The sequence below is a fragment of the Triticum dicoccoides genome, chromosome 2B (assembly GCF_002162155.2).
Source record: "Triticum dicoccoides isolate Atlit2015 ecotype Zavitan chromosome 2B, WEW_v2.0, whole genome shotgun sequence".
Classification (NCBI taxonomy): Eukaryota; Viridiplantae; Streptophyta; class Magnoliopsida; order Poales; family Poaceae; genus Triticum; species Triticum dicoccoides.
The window spans coordinates 703,539,791-703,549,856 of NC_041383.1; the positions used below are offsets into that span (position 1 = coordinate 703,539,791).

The window sequence follows — 10,066 nt, forward strand, 5'->3', positions numbered from 1 at the left end:
ACATACATATGCCAAATAAGAAGCTCAGAACAGAATGTCTTAAATTCACAAATCACCCAATACTACGTCAAAGTAGGAAAGCAGAACAAATTGGCACTCATCTTCCTCCTTTGTGCAGTTATTCAGCAATACCAGAAGACAACAGTGACCAGTAACATAGGGAAATTAAGATGTTAAGTGCATTTCTTAACATATACTGATCGAAAACATAGCCCTATGCAGTAGTGGAACACAATTGAAGATACAAGTCATAGGGGTATAGGGCAAGCATAATTCAACATGATTAGCAAGAGATGAGTTAGTCACCTTTGCTCAGACATCAAGCATGATAGCTTGATCATCAAAGAGATGTTGAATTATGATTGCAGTTGAAGATGCTCGAAGCTGAGCAAATATGACAAGATGATCTGTGTAGCAAAAAAGGAGGATAAGGAAGGTAACAATGTAACAACCCAGCAATGATTGGGCTAGACCAGATGGTGCCGATGTCCAACAACATATGAAACCTAAGATGTATAGTGTTTCTTAACAAATACTGTTGGCATGAACTGTCAAAAATTATCATGAGCATCAATAGGTCAAAAATTACCATAAGCAACCTAACTGTATTGCAGAAACGGCATTAACTGCTAACAGAAAGATTTATGTAATCAAAATCACAAGGTTGAACAAGAGTTAAACTGCTTACAGCAAGATTCATGTAATCAACATCAACCCACTTGAACTAGAGTTGAACTGCTAACGGCAAGATTCATGTAATCTAAATCAACCGAGTTGAACTGCTAACGGCAAGATTCATGTAATATAAAACAAGCAAGTTTAACAAGAGTTAAATGCTGACAGTATGTAATCTACATCAACCAAGTTGAACTAGTCTTTCTTAACCAATAATACTGTCGGCATGAACTGCTAACTGCAAGATTCAAGTAATCTGAATCAACAAAATTGAACTAGAGTTGAAAAAATACATACCATTTCTAAAAGGTTAACCAGATATTGATGATGTCCATTCATCACTAGATACACATCTGACAAGCAACTGAATTCCCCTAGTACTGCATGTATGTGCCTACTAGAGAGCCCAGAACAAAATATCCCGAATGAATTCACAGATCACCCAATAGATTGTAGAAGGAAAGCATAACAAATTGGCACTTCTCTTCCCCATTTTTGCAGTTACACAAAATTCTGCAGAACTATTCTTTATAGTAGTATTTGTTTTTCACATCGATTTGGTACAGACAAACAAGGTAAACAATAAACTGTAAGACATGAAGCTAGATTGACAGGGAGGGGACTGGATCCATGCATCTACAAGTATACCACGACTAATAATACAACACGACGGGTCCCATCTAGTGGGCGGCGACGACCATATCCGGCGCGTTGAAGAACTCCATAACCGCCTCGAATGGCAGGTCGGGGCTGGGCATCGGCGGCGAGAAGAGCGCCACCACCTTCCCCGCCGTGAGCTTCTTCCGCTGCGGGCAGCGCGGCGCGAGGAATCTGGACCCGGGCACGAAGTAGGGCACGAAGGGCCCGCTCTCGCCGTCCCCGCCCGCCGCGGGCGCGGGAGCGGGAGGGGGGGAGGGGGACGGCTGCGGCGAGGCCGGGGCCGGGCGGGAGTAGGCCGGCTTCGAGCGGCGGCGGAGCCTGGCGTCGCGGAGGCGGGCGAGGGCGCCGGGGCGGAGGAAGCGGAGGTGGTCGCCGGCCGCGGCGGCGGCGGACGGGGATCGGGGCTTGCGCGTGGCTGCCATGTGGGGTCCGGGTGACGGTGGGAGGCGGATTGGGCCAATGGGAAGGGTGGGATGCTGTGGAAGGAGGAGAGAGCGGCGGTATTTGAAGGGGGGTTGGGGTAGGGTTGGGCGGGAGGCGCGACCCGTGGGAGGGAAAAGTTTTCGGGGGAAATTCGTATGTTTACTTCCAAATCGGTAATGGCGGTCCGTGGGCTTATCACGTGTGGGGCCGTGCGTGGTGGGTCCTGCGTGGCGGTCGGACGGTTTGCGCGTTTTACCCAGGGGGAGCGGTTGCGTGGTGAGGTTGACGACGTTTTGAAACGGGACGGCGGCCGGTGGCGGTTGGCGCGTGGCGTGAACGATGGGCGGGCGCTGTCATCGTGTGGTTACGGCAAAGGGTGGCTTTGGATGGCCGTAATCATCGTGTGGGTTTCTAAAATTGGGCCACCTGCATTAGTAATATTATTTTTGCCTCAAAAAATATATTCACTCTTTTTTTTAGAATCAGAAGTACTAATATTCGTTTGACATTGCGGTGGAATATTGGTGTTTTTGTTTCTTGGCCTATTTTTGTCTACTACTTTATACAGTTTTCTCCGTTCACAAATATAAGATATTTTGAATATATATTTTAATATTGACTATATAAGTGAACAAACACACTAAATCGAGTTAGTATCCATCCAATTAACAAAAAGTTGGACGCGCTTATAATTGTGTACGGATGAAGTATTTAACTAATCATTTTTTTCGTGCATTTTTTAGGGATCTTTGTGAATATTTTTCTCCATCCATACAGTTTTTCTCGAGTTAGTATCCATCCATACAGTTTTCCTCGACTTGTTTGCCTCCAACTCATATCTTGCTTTGTTTTTATAGGAGTTTTTAGTGATCATCAGGTGGAGTGAATCCCTAACGTCATGTGCCATGGTATATATAAAATTATTTCTGGGTGCCTTGTAAACCGGTTGAGATCGCTTCTTGATGGTATGATTTCCCTAACTCAATATGTTTTTATTTTTGGAAGACTAGTTTCTGATAATGCTCGTACAGCCTTTGAATGTATGCATTCTTTGAGCACACTCGAGACGAATCCTGTGCTTATAAAGTGAATTTAGCCAAATCATATGATCGAATGGATTGGCACTTTTTGAAATGTATGATGGGGGCTATGGGTTTTGCTTCGGTCTGGATGGACTGGATTATGACTTGCGTTATGTCGGTCAAATTTTCGATGCATTTTAATGGTCAGCGTTTGGATCCGTCCTCTCCTTCACATGGTATCGGGCAAGGGGATCCTTTATCTCCGTATTTATTCTTGATTGTGGTGGAGGCACCATCTTTGTTGGTTCATGATCGTGACGCCCCCGATTCAATCATACACTAATCATACACGCAAATGAGTATGCTCAAAATCAGGGACTCACGGGAAGATACCAGAACACAACTCTAGACACACACAGAAATACAAGCTTCATATTACAAGCCAGGGGCCTCGAGGGCTCGAATACATAAGCTTGAGTACACAAGAGTCAGCGAAAACAACAATATCTGAGTACAAACATAGGTTAAACAAGACTGCCTTAAGAAGGCTAGCACAAATAACAACAACGATCGAAAAGGCAAGGCCTCCTGCCTGGGAGCCTCCTAAACTACTCCTGATCGTCGGCGGTCTCCACGTAGTAGTAGGCTCCGTTGGGGTAGTAGTAGTCGTCGGCAGTAGCATCTGGCTCCTGGGCTCCACCATCTGGTTGCAGCAACCGAGAAAAATAGAAAGTGGTGGAAAAAGGGGAGCAAAGCAACCGTGAATACTCATCCAAAGTACTCGCAAGCAAGGACCATATGCATCGGTATCAAAGAAATGGGTAGTATCCGTGGACTAAACTGCAGCATGCCAGAATAGAGGGGAATCCTAGCCTATCTTGAAGCCACCATCTTGCATCATTTAGAAGAGTATAGAATAGCATTTTATAATTAGAAAGCATGTTGTAGCATTAACGCTCAGAGATCCTTTCTCGACTCCCTGCGAGAAAGCAATCTTGGAGCCATCATATCCAAACCACATCTCAGTATCTAGTTCTAATTGTAAAGATCGAAATACAACTCTGCGTCAGTCCTGTTACCGTGGACACGGCTATTCGAACAGATTAACTTCCATGCAGGGGTGCACCACATTACCCAACACGCTCGATCACTCTGGCCGGACACACTTTCCTGGGTCATGCCCGGCCCCGGAAGATCAACACGTCGCAGCCCTACCTAGTCTCAATAGAGAGGTCAGCACCCCGGTCTAAATCCTATGCGCGCAGGGGTCTTGGGCCCACCGCCAGTTGCACACCTAAACGTTGCGTACGCGACAGATGAGGAGACCTGGCAGCCTCCATTACAAAGGAGGGTGCTTTACACGGTCCAACACGGCGCACGTTGCTCAGTCACCGACGTCTAGAAAGCTTCGGCTGATACTACGATGTCGAGTGCCCATAATTGTTCCCGCGTGGTGGTTAGTGCATATAGGCCAGTGGCCGACTCAGATCAAATACCCAATCTCATTAGTGGCTTGGGAGCGCGCGGTAACGAGCAGGGACTCACGATATGTGACCACGTCGCCCCGTCTCGTGGACTTACGGCAAGGGCCCGCAATGCCCGGCCGTGCCACGTAGAAATCTCGCGGGTACCCTCCAGGTCAACCGACTACACATCAACTCGTGGATACCCCTCGGGGCCAACACGACTTTAGTAACATGGTTCTGTGGTAAAAGTCAAAGTAATCGTGTGTCCAAAGCAGCAAGGGGAAAACCCGAGGAATCACCCTTCATGGATTCCGACTCGATGTAACCGTCAAGGTGGACTTGGAGGAATCACCCTCGATGGTCCACACTTGAGGGGTTGCACGACAAAGTCGTTATCAGGAGTGGTGAAGGAGGAATCACCCTCAATGACCACGACCGAACAGCTACACCACAGAGTTATCATCAGGAGTGCGTTACAAGGTATCACCCTCGGCACTCGATAGTAGCTCTGCAGAGTCGTACAACTAAAGGGGGTGAGGTGATGTGTGGGGCCCTGGACGTTGATCACGTTGATCGAGTCACCTGGTAAACCAGCAGGGGCAATAAGGACAAGGTGAGGGGTCACTGATGGATCACTAATCAACCTATGCTAAGTAGTTTAGGATAAGTAGGTAAGGTACAAGAACAGGTTACAAAAGCAGGCTATGCATTAGAATAAGAGCAATCAAGTACAATAGCAAATCTAATGCAAGCATGAGAGAGAATGGAATGGGCGATATTGGAATGATCAAGGGGGGTTTGCTTGCTTGGAAGCTCTGCTGAAAAGGTTTGGTCGTCAAGGGCGTAGTCGATCACAGGGGCAGCATCGGTCTCGGGGTCTATCGGAGAGAAGAGGGAGGAAGAAACAGTAAATATAAAGCAAACAGATGCAACACTAAGCATGACATGTCGATATGCATAGCTAGGGGGTATCTAACGCGGTACTACATGTTGCAGACGAAGAGGGAAAAACATCCAGAGGGGTTTTCTTGGCTTTCGTATTTTCCGGACAAACGAAAAGAGGGAGACGGTTCCATGTTTTCAATGTTAGAGGCACGTGACAACTACATGGAGGGCACCAACAGATTTGTCTTGTTTTTCTGAACGTTAGCTACGGTTGAATTTATATGAATTCCCAAAGTTTAAACAATATTCTAAAATTCCTGGGTTTTATTTTAATTAAAAAAACTAGACAGAAAAGGCTAGGTGCACCCAGTGTTCAATGCACCCAACGATGCACTGTGAGGCAGTCAGGTGGGGCCAGTCAACTGCTGACCTAGCAGTTGAGTGGTCAAAGGTTGACTGGCCAGCGAGACAAGTAGGACCCGCGCGTCAGTGACTAATTTCTATAACTAAAAATTAATTATTTTAAACTAGCTAATTAGTTAGTGGGGGCACATCAGTCAGTGCCACACGAGGCGGTTAGGGCTAAACTAATTAGGGGTTTACCGGTTAATTAATTGGGCGGCCCCACACGTCAGTGGGTCAACCCCTTGGTTTAGGCATACGTGTGCGCATGTGTGCCTGTTGGCGAGCACAAAGGACGGTGGTGAGGCACTTGCCGACCGTTTCTGGCGGCCGTTCGGGTCGCTAGCGGGTGCGTAGGAGAGCTGAGTGACGGCGCATCGGGCAGTGTGGGCGGCAAGGGCTTGGGGAAGGGCTATAGGGTGAACGGCGTCGAGATCGAGCCACGGCGGGGCTTGGCTGCATCGGGCGCAAGCGGTGGCAAGCGGGGCAAGCGGTGGGCTGGACAGCAGTAGCAAAAGCAACAGAGAGCAACTGTAGCAGGGGCTAGCGGAGGGGAAGCAGGAAGGCACGGACCACAACGGAAGCGGGCGGCGCGGCGACGACGGGCGCGGAGTGGGCGGGCGCTAGCTCGGGGCTCGAAGGATCCGGCGCTATGGTGCACGAAGGAGCAAGCTAGGGGCAGCGGCGGGTTCCTGGGGACCCCAGGAACACGAGACAAACCTCCGACGTGGGCTAGGCTCGCACTGACCACGACTGCGAGCTCCACGACGGCGCCACGATGGGGTGGCTAGGGGTGCGGGCAAGCTAAATGGGAGGAGCAGAAGGAGTGGTGGCTCACCTAGCGGGCACATGGTGTCCCTGTGAACGCTTAGGAGCAGCAGAAGCAGCAAAGCGGGCCGACGGTGCTCGTGGCTCTGGCTCGAGCGGGTGGCCGTGGAAGATGCAGCGGAGGCCAGCGAAGCAGAAGGACACGTCAGGGGCGCTTGGGGTGGAAGTGGCTGCGATGGACGTCGGTGGGCGGCGACGGCGGGTGTTCATGTGAGGTGGAGAAGGGGATCTGGGGCGAGCCCAGAAGGAAGTGGAGAGGGCGAGAGTGGGGGAGTGAGTGGGAGGAGGTAGGTGGGGAGGAGGCCCGAGGCGTCGAGAGGCCGCCTTATCCTCACGCTGACGACGTGGGGGCACGTGGGGAACGAACAGGTTCGGCAGCGACCGAGGTCGGGGTCGGACGAACAAGAAAGAGGGGAAGGGGCGACCCAGCGGGGGAAGGTGGTCTGACTTGCTGGGGTGGGCCGAGGCCCAAAGGGCCGGGGGCCTTTTCCCCCCTTTTCCCTTTTTCAGTCTTTTCAGTTTTTGTTTCGGTTTTGCATTTTCTTTTAGTACCAAGTGAGTTTTGTTTTGAACAGAACTTGGCACCTAAATATAACACAATACCTTGAGATGGAACAAAAAGTTTGGGGTCAAAAGGAGTTGTCTAACCATTTTTAGAAATTGAAAAGGCCAATTTAATTGCTGCTGGACCACTAAATTAATACCCATAGGAATTTTGGGAATTCAAATGAGGTTGGTTTCAACATGACCATGACCAGGGAATTTATAGGATAAGGTGAACATTTTAATAAGTTGGACAGTTGCCGAGGCGGAGTGGGGAAGTGGAGACACCCACGTCCCATCAAGCGCCATGCGTCGACTTGGTCCGCAGGCGATTGGGTCCCGCGGCGCTCTGCCCTTGCCCTTTGGCGTCGCCTCGAAGCCATGTCCGAGCGCGCCTTGGGCCCGGGGGCTACTATCGGCATTCTGGGAACCAAGGTACCCAGACTTGCCTGCCTGCGGCTCATGGCGTGGCTTCATCGATGGCCTGGTACGGCCCATCCACAGCACCAACAAGATAAGACCCTCGCAAGGGGTCAAGCCTCGCGAGACGGGCGACATCAAGACCTCTAGAGGGAGTAGCCTTCCCAGGCTGCCTCCTGAGGAGCGGAGATTTCTATGCATGAAAGTGCTAGTTATCGACTAGAGGGGGTGAATAGGCGTTTTTTATGAAAGACTTCAAAACACGGGGGTTTTGAAGACAAACAGTAGCAATGAACCTATTGATATGCAACGGAGGGTAGACTACACTAGGCAAGCCATAGTCAAGTAAGCAATGAAGTGAAAGCACGAAGGCTATCAGCAGCTAGATAGTAAGGATCGGGATGGAAGATAGTATGAAGCCAAACAACAACACTGTTCACACAGTGAAGACAATCATATCATGCAAGGAGGCAATGACTTCACGAAGACAAACTGTAAATAAAGAGAGGTAGGATAGAACCAGCTGCTTGTAGGGGACAAGGATTTGTTGGACCAGTTCTAGTTGCTGTGACAACTATACATCTGGTTAGGGAGGCTGAGATTCAACTTAGAAGACCGCGTCTTCACCTTATTCCCCTTGAGCTAAGGACACTTAGTCCTCGCCCAATCACTCTGGTAAGTCTTCAAGGTAGACTTCCAAACCTTCACAGACTTCGTTCAGCGACAATCCACAATGACTCTTGGATGCTCAGAACACGACGCCTAACCGGCTGGAGGATTCATAGTCCTCAAGTGTAACAAGTCTTCAGATCACGTGGACCGAAAGACTTCAGTGATGCCTAACACTCTTTGGCTCTGGGTGGTTTGGGCTTTGTCCTCGCAAGGACTTCTCTCTCAAATGCTTCGGAAGTGTGTTGATCTCAAATGACAAAAGCCGTGCACTAACTCTGAGCAGCCACCAATTTATGGTGTAGGGGGTGGGCTATTTATAGCCAGGAGGCAACCCGACCTGATTTGTCCAAAATGACCCTGGTTCACTAAGGAACTGACACGTGTCCAACGGTTAGATTTCAAACACACGCGACAGCTTGACTTGGACTACAAGTAAAGCTGACTCATCCAGCTCTGGATAAGATTTGCTCTCATTGTCTTTGCTCGAAGACATAGGATTTGTTTGAGCATCACATCAGTCACTCTGACTTTGTTCACTTGGACCCCACTTAACAGTACGGTGGTTCCAATGACTCAACAAAGAAGAAAAGGAAACTACTAAACAACTATGTCTTGCACTCCATAGTCTTCATGCGATGTCTTCTCATGTCATAGTCTTTAATGTGAATATCTTCACAGTTCACCATTGTCTTCAATGTCTTCACACATTTTTAGGGGTCATCTCTGGTATGTAAACCGAATCATTATGGGACTACTACCTGTGTTATCCTGCAATTCTCACAAACACATTAGTCCCTCAACCAAGTTTGTCGTCAATACTCCAAAACCAACTATGGGTGGCACTAGATGCACTTACAATCTCCCCCTATTGGTGATTGATGACAAACTGGTTGAAGTTTTCAACGGGGATAAAAGTATATGAAAGTTCAGTGTTGTGAGTATTGTCTTCATACATATGACGAGGCTCCCCCTGAAGATGTGCATGTAAATGATTTGCTTTTGAATGCAAATGCACATGGCAGGTTTTGCTTTGTGGAGGCCATCTTCAAAGTGTGAAGACAATGCATCATGCATATACGAATATAATGAAGATAATGATATGCATAATGGAAGATGGGCGTCTGCAGAATGACTTCATGCGGAATTTATCATCGCATCACAGAGTGGCAGCAAAAATAGCAGACGATCATCAAGTTTAAGTGTTACAACTCAAAAAGCAAAAAGTTCCAGAACGATAGTTGTAAGTACTTAGCAAAAATTAAGCAACCACCCATATGGACCCACTTGAAGACTATCAACTCATATGCTTCTCCCCCTTTTGTCAGTAATGACCAAAAAGGTTTGAAGACATAGAGCATCTACTCATTCCCAGGTGGAGACGAAGTTGGGCACCAGGGTCGACGTTGGATTTTGGTGGTGCAGAAGGGCCTGATGCAGCATCATTATGCTGAGCGGTGAGAACAGGCAAAGTGGCATCATCTTCTTCACCAACGACTCTCGCAACAACAGTTGCAGCCGAGGTTGAGTACTCAGAATCTTCAATGGAGGGTGTGCAACGCCAACTTGCATTTGGCGGAGGCCTGAACTCAAACTTGAAGTGTTCACTGAAACCATCTGCGTGAAGATCATCTTCAGCGCAGAGCAAAGTGAGACTCTTCCAGGAACGGCGGCAAGCTTCATTAGCAACAAACGAGTTCTTGGTGGCTAAGTTGCGAATGCGATTGACATCCACCATGATACTCTTCATCTGACACTTTAGCCAATCATGATGCTTGTCATGCTTTTGATGTAAGGCCACTAGAAGCTTGCGGTCATTGAGAACACGTGGACGCTTCTGAGGCCTTTGGGCAGTGGTGCTTGCAGTAGCGTCAGTGTTTTCATGATGCGGTAGGCGCATGTTTCTAGCCAAGGGATAGGTATGAGTTGCAGAATTTGGCACATGAACACCTTCAATGGGTTGTGCAAAGCTCTAGAACTCAGCATTCTCAAAATGGAGGGGCTTCTTTGTAGGCTCGGTGTAGATGGCTTCAACAGACGTATCAACCTCAGGCAAGAAGACAATGTGATTGC

The 10,066-nt window shown here is 48.5% G+C and overlaps 1 protein-coding gene across 1 annotated transcript; it reads right to left on the reverse strand.

Moving 5' to 3' along the window:
* Positions 1–1,020: 1,020 nt before the first annotated feature.
* LOC119368391 (translation initiation factor IF-2-like) lies at positions 1,021–1,786 on the reverse strand. The gene has a single exon (XM_037633666.1). It carries the CDS (start codon positions 1,755–1,757, stop codon positions 1,356–1,358), a length of 402 nt encoding a protein of 133 aa, XP_037489563.1. The 5' UTR covers positions 1,758–1,786; the 3' UTR covers positions 1,021–1,355.
* Positions 1,787–10,066: the final 8,280 nt, after the last annotated feature.